Source organism: Peromyscus californicus, unplaced genomic scaffold (assembly GCF_007827085.1).
Source record: "Peromyscus californicus insignis strain IS unplaced genomic scaffold, ASM782708v3 Scaffold_10__1_contigs__length_136768540, whole genome shotgun sequence".
NCBI classification, from domain to species: Eukaryota; Metazoa; Chordata; class Mammalia; order Rodentia; family Cricetidae; genus Peromyscus; species Peromyscus californicus.
The window spans coordinates 100,648,379-100,670,666 of NW_026294391.1; the positions used below are offsets into that span (position 1 = coordinate 100,648,379).

General features: G+C 45.2%; 1 protein-coding gene across 2 annotated transcripts in view; it reads left to right on the top strand.

Annotated features, from left to right (window-relative positions):
- The first annotated feature begins 4,085 nt into the window (after window positions 1–4,085).
- Window positions 4,086–22,288, top strand: part of Slc25a43 (solute carrier family 25 member 43) — a 37,965-nt gene continuing 19,762 nt past the window's right edge. The window contains exons 1-5 of one of the 2 annotated variants that reach the window (XR_008218202.1): window positions 4,086–5,797; window positions 12,419–12,660; window positions 17,715–17,887; window positions 18,793–18,958; window positions 20,832–21,524. Coding sequence is in view for 1 of the 2 variants with exons in the window: in XM_052738124.1 (XP_052594084.1) it covers window positions 5,523–5,797; window positions 12,419–12,660; window positions 17,715–17,887 (690 nt within the window). In the remaining variant the exon portion in view is untranslated. The remainder of the gene's footprint in view (window positions 5,798–12,418; window positions 12,661–17,714; window positions 17,888–18,792; window positions 18,959–20,831; window positions 21,525–22,288) is intronic. The other variant, XM_052738124.1, reaches the window with a different exon arrangement.

Below are 22,288 nucleotides of genomic sequence, written 5' to 3' on the forward strand. Positions count from 1 at the left end.
ATGACAGTTAGGGTATTCACTGATCTGATTACTGGGGCAAGCCAGTTCAATTCAGGCACCCTCTCCACTATGGCTAGTAGCCCAGGCTGGGATCATCCTTGGGGATTCCTGGCAACTTCCCTAGCACTAGACTTCTTCTCTATCTCCATGATATCTCTCTCTATCATGCCATCTCTTTCATTGCTTTCCCCCTCCATCCCTGCTCCAATTCAACCATCCCATTCCTTTGTGCTCTCATCCCCTATCCCCTACCCTCCATTGCCCACCCCTCATCCCTAGTTAAAAATTAATCAGCTCACCAAGGGCAAGATAGTGTTACAGAAAACATTGCATTTGATGGGATGCTTCAAAGAAAACTGGTGGAGAGAAATTTTTTTTTTTTGTAATTCATGCCTGTGGTTCTAGGAAAGGAGAAAATGCAAACAGTATAAAAGGACAGAGAGTTCAAATTCCATTATTCTCTAATGTACATGTTTCCCTCTCCACAGACAACCTGATTATAAAAAGATGGTTTTAAAAAAATCATTTCAGAGTACTGATTTTATGTCTATTTAAAGGGAAAGAAGGGATCAGAGAAAAGGGCAGGATGGAAAGAGGGAAGGGGATAGCAAAGAAAACAACTCCACACAAATGAATGTCTGAGCACAGAAAAAGCAAGAAATACAGGGAGAGAGAGAGAGAGAGAGAGAAACAGACAGACAGACAGACAGACACCCACACAAGCACATATGCAAGCATGCACGCACGCACGCACACACATCTCTTAACTGTGGTTACCTGAGAGCATAGACCAGAGAACTTCAGTGTCCCTGATATACCTCTGTTTCATTTGTCTTGGGACAACAGCTCTATACTGCTTTTGCAATTTATAAAATAAAATTCCACAAGAGTAAAGCGTGAAAGGAAAAATAGAACAGGAATTAACTAGAGCCAGATAAACAATCATCTAAGAAGCTACTAGCGAGTGCAGCTAAGGGAATGTGCTGAGAAGGATCTCTTTAGTGAGAAGAGAAACTGAAAGGTGACAGTTGGAGTGACTGAGGTGACAGGAGGCTACCCATCTACTTCCTGCCACAATAGTACTTCTACAACTCTTTACTGACTGCTTCTCTTTTTAGTTATATGTTTGCTTTTAGCATCATATCTCAATTTCACATGCTATACACTTCCCGAGGCTGGAGGTCTCAAGGATCGTTGTAGAGGTTTTTTTTTAAAAAAATAGGTATATAAAAAAAGAACAAGTAAAGTTAGAGTCTACACGTCACAATCTGTTTGCTTAGCATGTGTGAGACCCTGGGCTCCATGCCCAGGACATGATTAAAAAAAAAAAAAAAAAGACTGACATGCATCACATGCCCAGCAAGACTCTAACACAGAAAAATATGAGCACATCTTGTGAGCACATTATCTTGAAAACACAGAAGGCATCAAACACTCACTTTGCTGCTAGTCACTTTACTGTTCAGTGTTAACTGCAGGGAAAAAAAATATACCAAAATATGCTTCTGAGGTTAAAATAGACCTCATTATCTTTCTTGGCCTATAGCTTTCTAGACTTAAAGTGGTTCCATCTCTGGCTCATTTGAAAATCTAAAGACAAAAAGAACCATAAAGAAAAAGAAATAAAAAGCAGAGTACACAGTTCCAAGAAGGTACGTTTGAAGTTCCCATACAAGCTGACTTGAAAAAGTCGTAGCTCAATGGTAGAGTACTTGCCTAGAATGTACAAGGCCACAGGTTCAACTCCATAGCACCAAAAGAAAGTGGTTTTCTTTTTTAGTTGACACTGCTCAGTTGAGCCAACTCTCTGTGCAACAGGATAAAGTGGCAGCAGCTGCAGTCCCATGGTGATGCTTCATGACAGAGCTTTGGGGCCCAGTCCCAGTGGTACCAGAGTGCTTAGGGCACAACTGGTACCTGAAGGTGTCCTCACCACACACAACCCAAAGCTCCAATTCATGCCCTTTTACAATCCTACGTCTTCTGATCTTCAGCCTTGGAAAGCTACATTCTGCCACTTTCCACAGCTAGGAAATTCCCTTCCCACAAGCCACAACAACTCACAAGGCAAGACAAATAAGCATTCCCCCAGCTGCTCAGAGCAGAGCCAGGCTTCCGTAATGCAAATAAGTGCTCCCAGTGGAAGCACTGCCATGCCCAGTGCTTAACAGAGGAGAAAGAGGAAAATAAGAGCATAGCTTGTCAGTATGTTACCATGAAAATGCAGAAGGCATGGAACACATGTTTTGCTGCTAGTCATTTTAATATTCTGTGTATCTGCATAGGAAAAAAATATACTGGAGGGGTTAAAATAGACCTCATCTTTCTTGGCCTATAGCTTGCAAGACTTAAAATGGTTTCTTTTTTTTTTTCAGCAAGTTTCTTTGTCTCTGTGTTGGAAACATTCAAAAATCCTCTTTTTGGTTATTTTGAAATCTACAATAAATTATTGTAAATGTTTAAAGTGATGGATATGCTAATTGCCTTGATTTGATCGCTGTACATTGTATCTATGTAACAGGGGCCCTAAGGATTAGAATTTCCCCTGGGAAAATCCATGCTGGGGTGAGGTTAAGCCACCCTGGTACCAGAGGCTAAGCTGGTTTCTCACGAGAAAAGACTTATCTCTGGCTTCTAATAACTTGGACTCACTGCTACATTTATATATGCATTATTTCCAGCCTGGCGCTTCACCTTTTATAAGTTGTAACACTGACGTGGACAGAGCTGAGAGGGATTCAAAGTTTCTGTTTGCTCAGTTCCGGCCAAAGCAAAATAGACCCTTCACTAATTTTGGTGCATATATGTGCAAAGAGGGGAAGGGAGGGGTGGGGAGCAAGAAGGGAGGGGTGGGGAGCAAGAGGGGAGGGGTGAGGAGCAAGAGGGGAGGGGTGGGGAGCAAGAAGGGAGGGGTGGGGAGCAAGAGGGGAGGGGTGGGGAGCAAGAGGGGAGGGGTGGGGAGGGAGCAAGGAGGGAGGGGTGAGGAGAGAGCAAGAGGGGAGGGGTGGGGAGCAAGAGGGGAGGGGTGGGGAGGGAGCAAGGAGGGAGGGGTGAGGAGGGAGCAAGAGGGGAGGGGTGGGGAGCAAGAGGGGAGGGGTGGGGAGGGAGCAAGGAGGGAGGGGTGAGGAGAGAGCAAGAGGGGAGGGGTGGGGAGCAAGAGGGGAGGGGTGGGGAGCAAGAGGGGAGGGGTGGGGAGGGAGCAAGGAGGGAGGGGTGAGGAGAGAGCAAGAGGGGAGGGGTGGGGAGCAAGAGGGGAGGGGTGGGGAGGGAGCAAGGAGGGAGGGGTGAGGAGGGAGCAAGAGGGGAGGGGTGGGGAGCAAGAGGGGAGGGGTGGGGAGGGAGCAAGGAGGGAGGAGTGAGGAGGGAGCAAGAGGGGAGGGGTGGGGAGCAAGAGGGGAGGGGTGGGGAGGGAGCAAGGAGGGAGGGGTGAGGAGAGAGCAAGAGGGGAGGGGTGGGGAGCAAGAGGGGAGGGGTGGGGAGGGAGCAAGGAGGGAGGGGTGAGGAGGGAGCAAGAGGGGAGGGGTGGGGAGCAAGAGGGGAGGGGTGGGGAGGGAGCAAGGAGGGAGGAGTGAGGAGAGAGCAAGAGGGGAGGGGTGGGGAGCAAGAGGGGAGGGGTGGGGAGGGAGCAAGGAGGGAGGGGTGAGGAGGGAGCAAGAGGGGAGGGGTGGGGAGCAAGAGGGGAGGGGTGGGGTGGGAGCAAGGAGGGAGGGGTGAGGAGAGAGCAAGAGGGGAGGGGTGGGGAGCAAGAGGGGAGGGGTGGGGAGGGAGCAAGGAGGGAGGGGTGAGGAGAGAGCAAGAGGGGAGGGGTGGGGAGCAAGAGGGGAGGGGTGGGGAGGGAGCAAGGAGGGAGGGGTGAGGAGGGAGCAAGAAGGGAGGGTGGGGAGCAAGCTTAGGCATGCTTGTACATGTGGAGGCCAGAGGCCAATATCAAGTGTCTTCCCCGATCATTGTCCTCATTATTTTTCAATATATTGCTTTTACTTATTTTCAATTTAAAATTAACATACACAGTTGTTGGTTTCATTCTAACGTTTCTTCCTGCCTATCTTCTCCCCCATCGCTCTGAGAGCACCACTTCAATTTCTGAGGCAAGTTCTGTCACCAAACCCCGGGTTCACTGTTTCAGACAGACACAGGCCACTGTGCCCAGCTTTGACATGGATCCTAGGGGTCGTCATGCCTGCCCTAAGTGCTTTACCCACTGAACCATCTCCCCAGTTTCTTAGTTGTGAACTGAGGCAAGGACCTGAAATTCCCGTGACACATGTTCAGACATCATACTCTATCCCATGAATATGTACGGTTAGTACGTGTCAACTTGGATGAATATGCCTAACTTAAAAGGAAAATGTTCCATTAGCATCATGATAATCAATACAGAAAATGAGATGCAGACCTAAAGGCAACTAGCAACCTGGCATGTCTTACACTAACAGTGTGTTTGCTAACTGTCCCTTTCCTTGTAATTATTATTGTTGTGCCCTTTAAAAAACGAAAAAAAGTGGAAAGTGTTTAATTCATTAAAATCCTTCTTAGATTCTGGCCAAGCCACAGTTAGCACCTTTTTTATTGCCCTGTTCCTTACCTAACACAATCACTGAATGTCCACACTGCGGTTGTACTATGCAGCCCTTGTATGTGACCCTTAGTAGATGCAGGCCTAAAATCGACCTGCATATGAACCCTGCTTCTGCCTTGCAGTGGACACTCAGCCTTGAGTGAGCGTCTCCGTGTCTTAGTTTCCTCTTCTATAAGGTAATATCTAATCACGACCTCATAGAAGCAACACAGACAGACTGGTTACCTGTCCCAATCAGTGTTCATGTAATCCTCACAGCAACTCCTAGAAAGTTCCATCTCCATGATACAGGTGAAGCAACTGAGGCATCCCTATGTCATATGACCGGTCATCTGCAGGGCCAAGGATTCTAAGGCAGGTAGGTTCCAGAGTTCACGTTTTAACCACACCCACAGCCTCTGCAAATGAGGCCATATCTGCTAAAAAGCTGGTTTGAATGCACCGAGTGTTTGGCAAGTGTCTGCTAGGTAGCAGCTGTGGTTGTTATCCAAGGTCTGTCCTGTCTTCACTCTGCACAGCCTTTTAGTCGGGTTTGAGAATAAAAGAGGTTGATAGAAGAGAAGACAGTCCGGGGAGGCGGAGATAGAATGTGAAAAGGGACAGAGAAGCAACAAGGTAGAGGGACCTGTGAATACCTTGGAAACAAGTGTTGCTGGCTTGGCCTTGAGAGAACAGGGTGCCTATTCGCCACAGAAAATGGAAGCCCCAGTCTTGCCAATTGCATTGCAAATACACACTGACTGGGCATGCCTCAGATACCTGAGAAAGTCGCCTTCGATCCCACCCTAGCCCGGAGGCGCAGCTCAGGCGTGGGCCCGGCTTCCCTAGTTCATCTCGAGAGTCCGCCCCACGCCGGGCGGGGCCTGGCCGGACCACTCTACCGGTGGCCCGCCAGCCCTGGGACACCAGCCACGAGGTGGCCCGCGCGCGGGGCTGGGGCTCGATGGCTACGTGGAGGCGGGATGGCCGGCTAACCGGCAGCCAGCGGCTCCTGTGTGCAGGGCTGGCGGGGGCGTTGAGCCTCAGCCTCACCGCGCCCCTGGAGCTCGCCACCGTGCTGGCCCAGGTCGGCATGGTGCGAGGCCACTCCCAGGGGCTGTGGGCCACTGGACGCCGAGTGTGGCTAGCTGAGGGGCCGAGGGCCCTGTGGAAGGGGAACGGCGTGGCATGCCTGCGCCTCTTCCCCTGCAGCATGGTGCAGCTGGCCGCCTACCGAAAGTAAGAGTCCAGAGGGAGAGGTCGGGAGGTCGGACTGGGGTGGCGGAGCCACCACCCTGATGTACCAGCACTGGGAATCCTAAGAAGTCCCGGCCTCCCTTCTTTCCGGATAACGCGGCGGGGGGTGGGGGGGAGTGGGAGGTGGGGAGGGGGTTTCTTGGGGCCACAAGGCCGTATGTGTGGCCCTTAAAGCAAGGTACCAGTTTTACACATGCTTTTGAGATTCACGCCCTGCGAGTTGTAGTTTTGTGAAATCTTTAGTCTTTTTGGGAGGAATAAGGGGAGGAGGCAGAATTGGCAAATGATATTTGGGGTAAAGAAATGAAAAGGCTTCTCAAGGAGGTAAGGTCTGACCATTCCCAGTGTCCAGTAACTTGGAAATGTTTGCTTTCGCTGGCTTAGGAGAGAATGCTCTGAAGGTGTGTCTGTGAGACCAGTGTACGGGAAGAGGGACCAGTCTTTTTTTTGCCTCAGAAAGATTCCTGCCCATCCCCAGCTCCAGACACAGCCTAACTTGGCTTTAGGATCCAATGGGACCTGCAGTTTCCTTTTCCTCAGCAGGGACCTGTCTCCTCAGCCTAATGTTTTCCCACCCCCAGCCACCCACTGATCTCATCCTGTGGACTTTTCTCACCTTCTCCCACATCAAGCACTGCTACTTAGGGAAAGATGTAGAGATGCAAATGACGGGTGCATGTGAGTGACCTTAACAAGAGCTCAAGAATTTTTGCATGGGAGCTGGGAAGGAAGCCTAAGAGAAGAAAGGCAGCGATGGCATCACTAGAGGAGGGGCTATTTCTCTATTGGGGACGATAGTCCCTGCGTTCCTCATTAGATAGGCATAGTGCCAGCTCTAAAGGCTGGCCTTGGCTCTGAATTAGACAAACAGCCTACAGGCCGGAGCTGGTCAGGCTACTTTTTGTTTTGTTTTGTTTCATTTTGTTTCCAGTGCTGGAGATGAAACTCCAGGCCTTGGAGCAGAGCAGGCCAGTGAGGTGTTTTGCCACTGTATTCCCAGCCCTAAGAACTAGTCAGTCTTAACCACATAGTTAAGTCTTGGAAGAGGGTCAAAAGGTTTTACCTTGACGCTGTTACTTGGAAGGCCAGAGCTGGGAGGCTTGCCTGGCATTTGGCACTCTGAATGGACTCATCCTTACCTTTGAGTGCTCCAGGCCATCTTCTGTGGCTTCTGCCTGGCTTCTTCTGTTACCCCAGCAACATCTGGCATGCACTCTTGAGTTTTAATGATTCACTTTCTCCCGATTTCCCTCTCTTCTCCACAACGCAGTAGGGAAATCTTTCTTTGGATAAGACAGAATGTGTACAAAGGATAACCAGGAGGACACAGATGTTCAAAGCCCAATTCTAATGGCATGGCTTTTCTATTAGCTATCTTATATATGTACATCATTCAGCTTTTCCAACTTCTGCTTCCTGCCTAGAATAGTCCATAGGACAGGAAGTACTATGTCCATTTTCACTGGTACAGAACCAAGCTCACATTGGGGTACCTATAGCCAGTGGCAGTACTACTTGGCCTTCTGATTCCAAACCCCATACTGCAGTACATCATGCCACCTTTCTTTCTGCACTCAATTGACATTAGTAAGGATGCAGAAGTAAGTACCATGCACATGATGCTGGAGACAGAGCAAGAATGAAAGCAGTATGGTCCCCCTACCTCAGTTTATAAAGTAGTTTAATCTTGAAAAACAAAAATAAAAAGTAGTTTAAAAAAAAGAAGACTGGTATATCTCAGTCCCCAAACATAAAATTTAATTTAATTAATATAAATTGCCAGTGGAGCAAGTACTATAAAAATGTACACTTCAGAGGGCTGGGGAGATGGCTCAGCAGTTAAGAGCACTGGCTGCTCTGTCAGGGGACACAGGTTCAGTTCCCAGCACCCACATGGCAGCTCACACCTGTCTATAACTCCAGTTCCAGGGCTTCTGACACCCTCACACAGATATACATGCAGGCAAAACACCAATGCACATAAAAATAAAAAAATAATAAATGTTAAAGATACTATAGAAACATACACTTCAGGTGAGGGATGAGAAGACAGGAAGGCTTCACAGAGGAGAACAAACTAGTTTGGCCTTGGGCGAATGAGTAGGAGTCTCATGGGCAAAGATGAGATGCTGCAGGTAATGTCAACACAGGCAAAGAGAAAAGGCATGCGGCACAACCGGCTGGAAAGGCAGGTTGGAATGCGATCTTGGAAATCAGACTTGGTATGTGAGGGTGGCTGTGGGAAATGTTTGCGCAGGGTGGGGGCAGTGCTGTGATTAGAAATTCAAGGGGAATGATTGTCTCGTGGTGGCAGGGTAGGATGAAAGAGGAGAGAGGCTGTGGGCGGTGGTGCAGCTAGGAGCCTGTCACACCATGCAGCAGCTCAGAGTGATCTGGAATGGGTTGGTGACAAAAGAAGAGAGAGAAGAGAAGAGCAGAGAGTTACGTAGACTAGACTTGCTGATATTTTTTCTGACAGATTGTTTTCTTTCTGCAAACTGAAAGGAAGCATTCCGGTGAATGACAAGGTATAGTTAGAAAGGTTGATCAGTCGTGAGGCCATCCTTCCTACATAAAGATGGTAGTCATGGCTTATCATTATGCCCACTCATTTGCACTCTCTCCTGACCATGAATTTGCAAACAGGTGGCAGGGAATAGCGGTACACTGTCTGATCGTGGGTGGAACAAACCATCCAGCACACTCAGTGAATGGAGTGGTTGAAAAATTATCCACAACTACAGTGACAGAGTGGGAACTTGAAAACATCCTCTGGCTCCTTAGTCCAGGGTTCTGTCCACTACGACACAGCTAAAATGATCGACAATGAAAGGAGATTACTGGTTAGAAAGTTCAGTGCTGTGTTTCTGTCACAAGCAAATGATAGCTGACACAATGGGTGGCTTTCAAATGCATCCAAAGAAAGGTCCTCCTCCAACTTTATTGCACAACTGCTTGTGTGTCTGCATATATATTGGTTTGGGTCCCTGCAATGTGAATTCTTCAGAGCCACCCCCATTTCCTCATTTCATAACCAATCATGAGCTTAGGTTAGCATTGTAAGTACTGATCACACACATCCGGGGTGTGTGTAGACTTCACTAGCTGAAAGGAAGGAGTTCCTGCAGATCACCAGTGCATTCGGTCTCGGGTTCACTTAAAAAAAAAAAAAAAAGCTTCTATGCTTGTATGTACATGAGGAAGATCAAAACTAGAACACTGCCTCCCCAGCCAGTCAGACAGAGCGTTAAAATATAAGGACCACAATGATGTCATTGGTAGCCTAACAAGGTTATCTACACTGACTCTGCTTTTCAAAAACGTGTATGTTTGCCTACATGTACATAGGTGCACCAGATTAGGGTACCAGATCCCCTGGAACTGGAGTTACAGACGGTTGTGAACTGCCATTGTGGGACCAAACCCCAGCCGTCTGCAGGAGCAGCTGGGCTCTTAACCACTGAGCCATCTCTCTAGCCCCTTGACTTTGCTCTTCTAAGGGAAGATTAGAGGTTAGGAGTCTTAGAAGAAAGAACTTCCTTCAGTTCTTCTTTTTCATTTTCTGCATTTGATAGTTAAGACTATTTCATACAACAAACCAACATAATGAGATAGGGTTCCTCTTCCCAGTTCAAGTACTTTAGTAAGCCAAGGGCCTCCTTCCCTCTAAATGCCTCTACCAGTCGTTTCCTTGTCAGGACTGCTGAGCTCTCCTAGGTGATCTGTGCTGAGAACTAGTGCAGTAGCTGGTGCATTATGGTCAACAAATGGGCAATAAACTAGCCCGTGTCCTAGAATGGCTGCATGGGATAGGGACTACGAAAGGGACAATGAGAAAGAATGGTGCTGCCTTTTGCTCCAAGTAAGGTGTTTTTCCAGCTCACTGCAGACAACCAGACCATCATTTCGATTTCGTGTGTCTCCTGTCCCTCCAAGTTGACTGGCCAGGGGAAAGAAACAGTGTGCCGGCATTAACACAGAGGCCAGTGGCCCACTGGTGAATGCCAGCTTTAATTGTCTGTATATCATTTCCCTTCAGTGCTGGGAGCAGAGCCAGAGTTCCAATTGAGATGCACCAATAAGCCCTTGAAGGAGATGTTACGAATGAACTTCAGATGGTTTCATCTGAATGCCACTCATTATTCATCAGGCCAGATGTCATCTGAACAACAGGAAACCTACCCTTCCACTGGAAGTTTGAGAGCCAAAGAACTGGGAATGCTTTCATTTTGAAAAAGATAAAATTATTGTTTTAGCCCAACTCTGTTCACTTAGTTTTTTGTTTTTTGTTTTTTTTTTTTTTTTTTTTTTTTTTTTTTTTTTTTTGTTCACTTAGTTTTATTCCAAGCTCTCGGTATGCGCCTTGTACCATTCTATGACAGAAAGTACTATTTTTCCTAGTTTCCCAGCCTCATCGCTAAGGAATTAACTTGCTTTTTTTGTAGCCTGGAAGGGTGTGCTGTGTAGACGTACCCTTATAAGTATTTCTTCTGGGGTAGGCACTCATGATTGGGGATGCCCTGCTTCCTTCCCAAAAAGGCTTATCATAGGGTTGTTTGTGGTTGGCGCAGGCCGGTAGGATTTGCTGAAGAGGCAGGTGATTTGCATTTAGAAGAGTCTATGCAAAGTAATTTTAACTAAATTGTAAACCTACTGAGAAATACAAAGAATAGTTTGTCAAACACTCATACGCCTACCTTCCATGCTTTACATACTATTTTTAGACAATCTCTCTCTTTGTATTCTAAATTGGCCTTTTTTTTACTTGTTCTGTAGCTCAGATTGGTCTCAAATTCAAGATTCTCCTGTCTTAATTTCCCAAGTGCTGGGATTGCAGGCCCATACCACCAAGCCCAAAATATCTTTGTTGATGTTGAGAGGGGTATGGAGGGGGGTTGGTTAGCTTTTGTTTTTGTTTTTTGTAATGCTGGGCATCAAATCCAGGGCTTTGAGCATGCTAAATAATCATGCTACCACTGAACTCCATCCTCGGTCCCTTTGTTTCATTTTTGAGTTTGAGTCTTAGCCAAGCAGTCTCAAATTACTGAGCTCAAGTGCTTCTTCTGCCACAAGCTCCGGAGAAGCCATGACTACAGGCCTGTGTGATGTGGCAAGACCTGCCACCCATGTATCTCCCTTAAATATAATAAAGCCTGGATGAAGATAGAGTCCTCTTCATTTTTGTTCTTGATTCTAGTCTCTTCCCACTGTCCCAGGGGTTGACTTTTCTACTTCCTCCTAGGTACCTGTTTACCTCAAACAATACCTATGGGTTTTATTGTTTATAGTTGTCAGATACCACAGATCACTGTGCACCTTGTTTTGTTCATTCATCAGTATGCTTTTATGGCTTCTTTCGTGTGTTTCTATGATTTGTCTAAGCTCATTCATTTTAACCAGATGGGATCCATTGAACGACAATGCCATCATTTTTTCCATTCTCCTACATTTTCACTTTTAATTGTTGGAGCTTTTCATTCTTAAAAGAAATGTTTGTAGTGTGTCTTCACATGTAGATCTGTAAGAGTTCTTCTAGGCTATGAACTGGAAAATGGAATTACAGGGTAGAAAATATGTTTCTCCAAATTTGCTAGATACTGCAAAGTGACCCTGCCAATTTTACATTCCTTCCAGCAAAGGGTGAGGTGTCAGTTTCCACACATTCTCTCCATCATTTGACATGATGCCAGTCTGCTGGATGAGAAGTGGATATCTTGTCACTGTTTTTACGTCATTTTTCTGATAACTAGTAAAACCGCAGCTTCACTTATAATTATCATTATAAAGGAAACTAATTCTTTATACTAAGTTTAGCAGAGCTTATTTGAGCAAAACCAAACCAAACCCAATTCTCCAATCAGACATCTCCCAGAACCAAAGAGTTTCCAAGAAGTCCAACCAGCACATGACTGTCAGACAGCATTTCTGGGGGGTGGGAACAAGGCATTGAAACAACTAAATTGGTGGCAGCCTTGTCATCCAGTCAGTCACCTCGTTGTAGGTTAGCTAGTAATCCTTATAGCCTAATCAGCTAGCTGGATGTAGGGCCTTCTGCAGGAAGCCAAAGCCCCATGGCTATGATTAAAGTTGATATTGGCTTGGACTGCTGGGCTCAGAACTCAATTTCTGGAATGCTGGTCTTGGCATGTACCTCAGTAACAGAAGTGTATGCCTAATGTGTAGAAGACAGTTGGATTTCATTCCCAGTGCTAGAGGAGAGTGAAAATTTCTGGATTTTGCCGTTATTTCAGGAATTTCTATTCCCTTTAAATTTCAAGAGTATGGAAAGTATGCATTCCAGTGTAGCAATTGCCACCAGCAAGTTAGATGGTTACGCAGATAAAAGGAGAAAATGCTGACAATGAAGTGGGAAGAATTTGGGGAAGATATCAATCAGAAGCTGGACAGCTCTTCCTTATAACTAGCTAGCATTATATGAGGATAGTGGAATTCAAATTTACTACTCAGTAATCCCAGTATAATTCTATGGTGTTTTTCACATTGTAAAGCACTTCCAAACGCGCAGAAACATTTGAAGTGGTGTAGAGCATGCCAGCATAGTCCAAAGCTCATATCTTGAGCTTTCTCTGTTTCCCCCTGCAGGTTCGTTGTGCTGTTCATGGATGACCTGGGCCGTATTTCCCAGTGGAGCGCCATTGTGGCTGGAAGTCTTGCAGGCATGGTTTCTATGATTGTCACATACCCTACAGACCTCATCAAAACCCGGCTGATTGTGCAGAACATGCTGGAACCATCTTATAGGGGTCTTATCCATGCTTTTTCTACTATTTATCAACAAGAAGGGTTCCTGGCCCTTTATCGAGGGGTGTCCCTCACTGTTTTAGGTAAGGTGGAATTTGATCTCTTCTTGACACATGTGAAGGTATTATATACCTTCATGAGCATTTAAATCAATTTCAGAGGCCTCAAGATTGTAGGTCAAACAATGCAAGTGACTCAGAAAAGCCTGGCTTCAAATCTACCCTAAAAACTGCCCAGTGGACAGGAGTCTTCAGTGTGTATCTCCACCAGTAGGCACAACAGGATCGCAGTGATAGGTATAGCCTTGGACAGAGCTACACATACACAGAGCCTCTGTTTGCCAAATTCAGAAGGATTCAGTCCATCTATGCAGTACTAGATGAGATTAGTCACCCTGTCCTCTGGCAACTTGGTCTCTAGGGTGCCACTGTCTCCTCAGTATCTTCACATCTTTCTTATCCGACCTATCTGGCCAATTTGGGTCATCTGACACTGCCAGTGCTTGTGTTTGGTCCCCAGGCTCCTCCCTCAGCTTTATTTTTACCCTCATTGGCTTTGTTTTTTGTTGGTGTTTATGTTTATTTGTTTGTTTGTTAGACAAAGGGTCTCACTCTGTAGCCCTGGCTGGCCTGGAACTTACTATGTAGACCAGGATAGACTCAAACCTGCAGTGATCCTCCTACCTCTGCCTCCTGAGTACTAAGATTACAAGCACATATCACCATATCCAGCCTTCTACACTGGTTTTCTTACCCTGCATCCCCTCTAGATTTCTCTATCCTAAGCTAGTAGCTTCAACAATCATGAGTATATTTTGACTCCTAATATCTTTAATAATAATGCTAACATTTTTAGGGGTACTTACTGGGTACTAAGTACTTTTCTAGAAGCTTTGTCTACAATTTCTCATTCAAAATTTTTTATTTTTATTCTTAGGTTTTAACTTAATATTTTTATTAAGTCTTTGAGAATTGCACATAATGTATTTGATCATAATCCAACTCCTCCCATAACTCCTCCAAGATCTACCCCCTCAACTTCATGCTTCATGTCTTCTTTGTTAATAACCTACCCAGTCCATTCTGTGCTATATATATATATCTCCACAGAATCATGATCAACCTACCAGGACCACACTCTTGAAGACTCTCCCTCCCCCCACAAAAGTTTGTTTTTATTATTTATTAATCATATGTATATATCTATATCTGTATGCAGAGTTATGTGCTCAGAAATGTGGGTCCCCATCAAGTCCAGAAGAGGACATTGGATGGATGTTCTCACATGGGTGCTGAGAACCAAACTCATCTGCAAGAACACAGCATAATAACTGCTGAGCCATCTCTCAAGCTCTCTTTATTTTTAATTGATATATACTTGTACATATTTATGGGCCATCATTTGATATTTTGATACATGTATATATTCAATGATGATCAAATCAGAGCACTTCGCATATCCATCACCTCAAAAATTTATTGTTCCTCTATTGTGAGTTCCCCCATTCTCCTATCAAGAATCTGAAATGTGCAATACATTGTTATTAACTATAGCCACCATGTTGAGCAATAGAACCCCACAGCTTAGTCTTCATATCTAACATTTCACTGTTTGTTTCATTTTTGAGACAAAGTCTCACTAAGTAACCTAGACTGGCCTGGAACTTGCTATGTAGTCCAGGCTGCTTGATCCTCCTGCCTCAGCTTCCTGAGTGCTAGAATTACAGATGTGTGCCACCTTACCAGGGCTGTCTAACTTTTGGCCTGTTGAACAACCTCTTCATTCTACAGATGAGGAAGTAGGTGCATATCGGAAGCTGCATGACTGACCCAAGGTCACACAAGCAGTGGGATACCCTGACACTATGATTCTGGACCCCTCTCCCTTAGCTACTGACTTACGCCAGTTCCTAATGGAACCATGCCTCTATTGGATGTGTTGGCTTCTATGTTCCCTAGTTGCAAAATCTGAAATGCTCATTCGTCTCCAACTTACTCTTCTTTACATATCCCCTAGTAAGTAAGACTGCCTTCCTTTCTCCCAGCGGCCCAAGCTTGCAGAAACTCAGGAACCACTTTGGTTCCTCTTCTCACTGTTTCCCCTTCAGTCACTAAGCTTTGTCACTTTGACCTCTTTGAATGCACAGCCTGTTCCCTCGTCAAGCCAGCTCTTCTGCCTTAGCTCAAGCCCCTGTCGTCTTTCCTACTGACTCTACAGAGTCAGAATCTTCTGTTCCTATCTGTGGGCCTATGCCCGGTTTGCCCTGTGTACTGCTGCCAGATGGGGGTGATCTTTCCAAATGTTCTGCCCTCATTCCACTGCAATCCTTAAAAGCTAAGGGGGAAAGCCAAAATTCCTATGGCATGCTAGATCCTTCAGGGCTGGCCTCTGCCAGTCTGCCCTACCTCAATCCTCTCCTGTAGCATGCCTCTACCTGCTCTCATGTTCAAGTCATATAGTAATCCGTGTGCTTCCTAGAGAATCACACTCTTCGTACATGGTAGTATGCTCAGCCTTTGCCTGGACTTGCTTTCCCACTCTCCCGGTGTCTGATGGATCTACTCTTTGCTCAAGACCCACTTCAAAAGTTCTCTGTTCTAAACCAAGTGTTGTGATACACGCATATGATGCAATCCCAGTACTCTAGAGGTTACAGCAGGAGAATCATGAGTTCCAGGCTACTCTTGGATACATAATGTTCCTATCTCAAACAACTAGAGACATGCTGGGTCTGTAATCCCTCTCTCCTCCCCTTCCCCGTTAGCTTCAGGAGGTGGAGGCAGAAGTGAAAGTTCAAGGCCCACCTGGGCTACAGAGTTCAAATAAGCCTAGGCAATTTACTGAGACCCATGTCAAAGAATTAGAAAGGTGGTGGGTAGAGTGGGGTTGGGACTATATATTCCATCTCTAACACAACACAGAGAGACAGAGATAATTCTCTTTTCTGTCAATTCTTTCTCGGTTCTTCTGGGCAAAATTAATCACTCTGATACTTGTGTGCATAGAGCATCTTGTATAGCCCACTGTAGGTACATATCAAGGATGTCATATGTAATTCTCCATAGCTATCTCCTGTACTTGATGGTAAATATCTCCAGAAATTAGCTTGCTCTGAGTTGTAATCTCAGTACCTGGCATAGGGCCCCACACACAGCAAAAGATCCCTCAATTCCTATTTCGAGACAGGGTCTAATGTAGTGCAGGCTAGGCTTGAGCTCACTATGTAGGCAAGGCTGGCCTTTAACTCCTGTTCTTCTTGTCTCAGCCTCTCTAGTGCTAGGATTACAGGCGTGTGTTACCACTCCCAGCTTCCCCCAAACGTTTTTGAATAAAAATAGAAAAATGGTGAGTCCTTTTTAATATATTTATAATATGTGTTTATTAAATCATACCAATGCCTAAAGATAAATAATATTCCACTTGTATTCTGCCCCCCTTTTTTGCAGTGCTAGGGATGGAACTTAGAGCTTTGCAAGTACTCTACTACTGAGCTATATCCGCAGCCGTATCCGACCTAGTAGATCTCTTTGTATTTTTACTTTTTACTTTAAGTGTAGGGGTGTTTTGCCTGTATGCATGTCTGTGTATCACATGTGTGCAGTATCCATGGAGGCCTGAAAAAGGTGTCAGATCCTCTGAAACTGGAGTTACAAATGTTCCTGAGCCACAGTGTGGTGCTGGGAATTGAACCTGAATGTTCTGGAAGAATGGCTAGTGCTTTGAACCACTGAGGCATCTCTCTAGCCCAAATCTCACGTTTGAGGGACAAATTAGTCCATCTGTAAACTGGGGATGGCTCCGAAAGTTCTGGAAGTTTGTGAGAGTACTAAATAGTGTGATATTTGCTCATTATCTTAGTTACTAGGAAGGTGAGTGCCACAGTGTATGATGCTAACCAACCCTAAGACATCCAGGTGAGGTCAGGTAACATCCATGGCTACAGTTATCACAGAATGCTTCCTTCTGCACTAGAGAACACTCCCTTTCTAGCCTCCAAAACCGGATCAAGTGCTGCCTACTAACTTCCTTTATGTAAGTGATTTTTTAAAGAGTTTTATTTTCTTTGTAACTCTGTGTGTGTGTGTGTGTGTGTGTGTGTGTGTGTGTAGGTGTAGGTGTGTGCACAAGTATCAGTGCCTGTGGAGGCTAGAAGACTGTGTCACATTCCCTAGAGCTGGAGTTACAGGTGCTTGTGAGCCACCTGATGTAGGCGATCCTCTGCGTGAACAGTAGGTGCTCTTAACTGATGAGCCATCTCTTCAGTACCATGGAAATGACTCCCTGCTCCCCCAATGTCTTCCTCCCCAATGTTTCTTTTCATTCTTTTCTCCTTTTTTTTTTGTATTTCAAACACACAGAAAAGTTCTAAAAATTGTAACTCATTATATACTCACTGAAGACCCCAGTTCCTACTTTCCACTTTGTCACATGTTTATGCATCCCTCAGAGCCATCCATTGCTCCATCTTTTTCTTTGGTGATTTTTTTTTTTCCAAGACAAGGTTTCACTGTGTGACCTTGGCTGTCCTGGAACTCTCTCTGTAGATCAAGCTGGCCTTGAACTCACCGAGATTTGCCTGCCACTGCCTTCTGAGTGCTAGGATTAAAGGCGGGCGCCACCACCTGGCTCCTTTGGTGATTTCAATGTAAACACCAGTGCACTTCATTCCTAAGCTGTTCAACATCTGTATCACAAACTCAAGTTCAGCATCTAGGTTTGGTTGTTTTTCCTTCTGCCTGAAGCAGTGTCTCATGCGGTCAAGTAGTCCAGGCTGGCATAAACATTGCTATGTAGGTGAGGATGGACTTGAACTACTGATCCTCCTGCCTCCACCTCCTAGGTGCTAGGATTATAGGTGTGTGTCACCACACCCAGCTCTCATGATTTGCTTATAGGTCTTTTATGTACTATGTGTTTACAGTAAACTGCACCAACCTTGAGTGAACCAGTTCAGGCATCTTGACCAAATGGTGTTGTCACCCCACCCCCAGAACATGCCCTCTTGCTCTTTAGCTGGGAGGGCTTTAAATATCCCCAGACCCCATGCTATTCCCCTTGTCTATCCCCCATAGGCATTCCTTTGCTGCAGACAGTGGTTCCCCCCAGACAGCAATGTCTCCTTGTACTTGATTCCCAGGTGCTGTTCCCTTCTCTGCTGGCTCCCTTCTAGTTTACATGAACCTGGAGAAAATCTGGAATGGACCCCGGGACCGCTTCTCTCACCTGCAGAACTTTGCCAATGTCTGCGTGGCTGCTGCTGTGAGCCAGACTCTTTCCTTTCCCTTTGACACTGTGAAGAGAAAGATGCAGGTGCGGAGCACTGGCCGGGAGGGGGCTTGAAGCGTTTGCAGTTAGGTAACCACAAAGAGCGCTAGATTCCATCCCCACCCCACCCCCATCTGCCCTATAACCCCACCACTGATGCCATGTTTCTACCGAGTTCAGCTGCTTATGCAAATACTGTGCAGTCTGTAACACTTCTGCTAACCTCAGGGCGACGAGCTATCCTCTAGAAAGCTTCCAGATGAGTCTCCCTTCTCTTTCGTGGTCACTGAATACATCACTTACAGTTCTCCTTCCTGCAACACCAGAAAAGAAGGACACTGTAGTATGCAACCTGTTAACTTGCCCTCCTGATGCCACCACAAGGAGGGCATAGCACTCTTTCTTGTCACCGTGCCTTCCCTCAGTAAAACTGACTGGCTAGGACTAAAATAAACCAAGAACCATAGGGCAGCAAGGGACGTCGGAAAGAAGCTGCATTTCAAACGGGTGCTATCTTGGTGCAACTGGCCATGCATTGTCTGAACAATTCCCCGGGGAAACAGGTTCACTATAGAGCACAAAGGCGAGAGCAAACAGTAAAGACACAAACTGAAGAACTAGCTTAGCCTAAATTCTTATCAACAAAACCGAATCTGATCAGTTGATATAACATGAGGGTGTTGATTACAGCCACGTGTGGGTAATGGGAATCCAAGCTAGACTGGAAGTTTTGTGCCTTCCCTCACCCTGCTCACTCCACTGGCTTATCTGCCTCCTTAGCCTCTCTTATATAATCTGTGTGTCCCTGAAGCTCTGTGTGGAAATGAATCCGGAGTCGTTTGCATTTGCAACTTGAAATGAGTAGTCCCACTAGTTTCTCCACGTGACTCTGACTTGTCGTCCCTCTGGTTTCTCAATGCTCCTCTCCACTTCCTCTTTCTCTACTACAGCATCCTTTGACCAGTCTGGTCAGTGCCAACAAACTAATGCTGTTTTCAGACATGATGACACTCAACTCTGCCACTCCGGTCCACAAAACATCTCATCTGTCTGGCTTGCCTTTTTCCTGTCCTTGTCCAGATGAACCACTGCCACGTTGGTGTCACTGTAGTGCAGGTACAAAATGAAGAGTCTCCTTAGTGCCACTTAAAATGAACATAACTTCTGATTTAAAAAATAATGCACATATTAAAACATGGTTAAAATGGTTGATCTTACATGATGTATGTTTGGCCACAATAAAAAAAGTAATGTGCATGCTGTTGCAGAAATTTTAGGAAAATAATAAATTATTCTTAGGCCAACTCCCATAGACTATAAGTTACTAGTTTTTCTTCTATGTATGTTCACATATTGGTATATACCATATTTTAGGAAATTGCATTTAGACTGTAAATAAAAGTTAGTAGTCTGCTCTTTTCACTTATCACATGGCAGATACAGCTCCAGGCCATTAAGTATTTAATTGTCAAATATTATTTCACCATATGAATGTGTTAGAAATAGTTAAAATTTCTCAGTTTTTAAATAATGAGACTATTACTCCTTCTTTAAGTATAACAACAATGTAATGAAATTTCTTGGGTTTTTTTCACATCATATCCCTAGAAATTGACTTACAGGTCACAAGACCTGAATCAGTCTAAAGCATTTTATTTTGTAGGTATTGAGGATGGAACCCAAGGGACATGTGTGAGTTAGATAGGCATTCTACTACCACTGAGCTACATCCCCTTCCCTTACGTTTTTGTGTGTGTGCCAAGATCTCCCTAATTTGCCAGGGCTAGCCTTGATCTTCCCACATGACCCAGGAAGGGCTTCAAACTAGTTAAGAGCTTCCTACCTCAGCCTGCAGGGTCCAGGGTACTGGGAGTTTAAGCATGAGCTACACATGGCGCGTGTGAGCACACACACACACACACACATACACACACACACACAGTCTCTCTCTCTCTCTCTCTCTCTCTCTCTCTCTCTCTCTCTCTCTCTCTCTCTCTCTCCTGGTTTTTTTGTTTGTTTATTTTGTTTTTAGACGGGGTCTCTCTATGTGTCCTGTAGACCAGGCTGACCTCAAAGTCATAGAGATCCGCCTACCTCTGCCTCCCAAGTGCTGGGATGAAAGGCATGTGCCACCATGCCCAGGCTCTTACTGAAAGTTACACTCCAAAAAGTTAGAGGCTTCATTTGCACCAGTCATAAGGGAGAGTGGTCCAGCTGCTATCACTGACATCACCTGTCGTTTCTCACGTCATTGTGAATGCAAGAGCTGAAAATGCGCTTGCATTGCTTTAATTCTAATCCATTGCTTGTAAGTGAGGTTGCGCAGTTTGCACAGTTGCCCCTTGCATTTCCTTATCATTTTTATATGCCCTTTGCCAATTTGGGGGATATCTAGATTTTCCTATTGATTGGTAACAGGTCTTTACATATTAAAGGCATTAACATTCGTCATGCATTGCACATTGTCCTCGGGTACTAAGCACCCTTACCATATATAGTAAGCTATACCCTTCCCATAACAGTTTGCCACCAATGAGGGCAAGAGATACTGGCAGTGAAAATTTGAGTGCAGTCCTAATCATTTTTCCCTTTGTATGGAAACCTTCTAGACAATGCATACATAGAGCTTCAAGATACTGCATTCAGAGCTGAGTATGGTGGCACATCCCTGTAATCTCAGTACTTGGGAGATAAAGCCAAAAAGACCAAAACTTCAAGGTCATCCTCATATATAGCCTCAAGAAAACAACAAAAGCAGAGAAAACAACTTTCAGATAAATGCAAAAGCATAGTGGTTGTTTTAAAAAACGCAACATAATCAAGCTGTAAAACAGGATAGGCAGTTAATTATGAATGACATCATAAATACCACCTGAAAATACAGTAAGTCAATTAATATGGATCTTATCAAGAATGTTATTTTCATGGGTTAATAAATATAATAACTTGTCCATTTTATATATATACTTTTTTTTTTATTAATACCCAGGACAAAGCCAGGGGCTTTTAAATGCAAACACGGCATTACCTTCTCTGACCACTAGGTGTCACTGCAGTAAATGAAGAGTATCTGAGCCCTGAAAAGGTATGTGAGCCAGCAGCTCAGTAACAGTTACCAACCTCACAATCCCAGATCAAAATCATTCTCAGTTAGGAAGATAAGGAGCCAGAGGCAACAGGAAACACCTCAAGTCTTTTTTTTTCTTGTAAAGCACACAATGCAAAATTCATCTAGAAGAAAACACCATAAAAACCATCTGCCCCCACTGGATTACCAACTTAATTTGTCACAAGGGACTTGTACAGGGCAACCTAGCTGCTGTGACCTGAACACAGTTAATGGTAACATTTGCATTCCATTGGTTTTCTCCATGGCACTGCGCAACATGAAACAAATCAACAGCAGGTGTCTGGTGGATAGCCAACTAAACAGGGAATTTTTCCCAGCACCCACAGTGGCTGGCGCCTTTGTCTGGGTGCCTGGTTGTCTTAATAGGCTTTTATGCAGACACTCGTGCATGCAGTCTGTCTGTTTAATACCACACCAGGTTGGAACCCTTCTGAACACTAATGACAATAACCAGAAGTCTTGTTTAACCACCTGGGCCCTTCCTTCACCAAGCTTACACTCACTTTACTCTGTTTTTCTTTTTCCGTGCTTGGCGTGCTGGAGGATGGAGAGGTAAATAATTTATGCATGTGCATGTTTTGAGAGAATGTCTCTGGTGGGGGGAAGGGTCAGCTGCATGCCCGAGTGGAATGAAGTGCCTCTACCTGGTGTGTTTTCAGATCTAACACAACCCTGCCTGAAATCTTCTCACATTTCGGGCATTTTAACCGAAGCTTTTCCAGATAGAGCCTGGCCCTTCTGTCTGGATCTCCACCCCTGGCTAAGAGCCTGGGCCAGAAGATCCTGGCAGTACTAAGTGTATTGAAGAAACAATATGCTGGGCATAGTGGCCTGACCCTTTAATCACAATACTTGGGAGACAGGGCCAGATGGATTTCTGTGAGTCTGAGGACAGCCTGGTCTACACAGCAGGTCCAAAACCAGCCAGAACTACACAGTGAGACTTTCTCTCTCTCAAAAAAAAAAAAAAAAAAAAAAAAAGGAAGGAAGGAAGGGGAAGGATTCAAGAAAAGAGAAAAGAAAAAAGAAGATGGAAGAAATGTTGATGAAAATTAATTTATGTAGTAATCTATAAGCCCCTATTAAGGACCAAAGAATCCTAAAAAAACATACAATGGTTCCATAGGCAGGAGTATGTGAGAGGGTAAGACAGGTTGGGGAACACTGTCCTGGGAATCTGGGGAGCCACTGCCCACATGGAACCTGGAGTCTGATAGGCCTTCTGAATGAATCAGGAAGGGGGTCCATGTGCACCCTCTCTACTCTGCCGGCTACCTACTCTGTTGCTCGTATTGGGTGTCTCCATTTCATCAAAT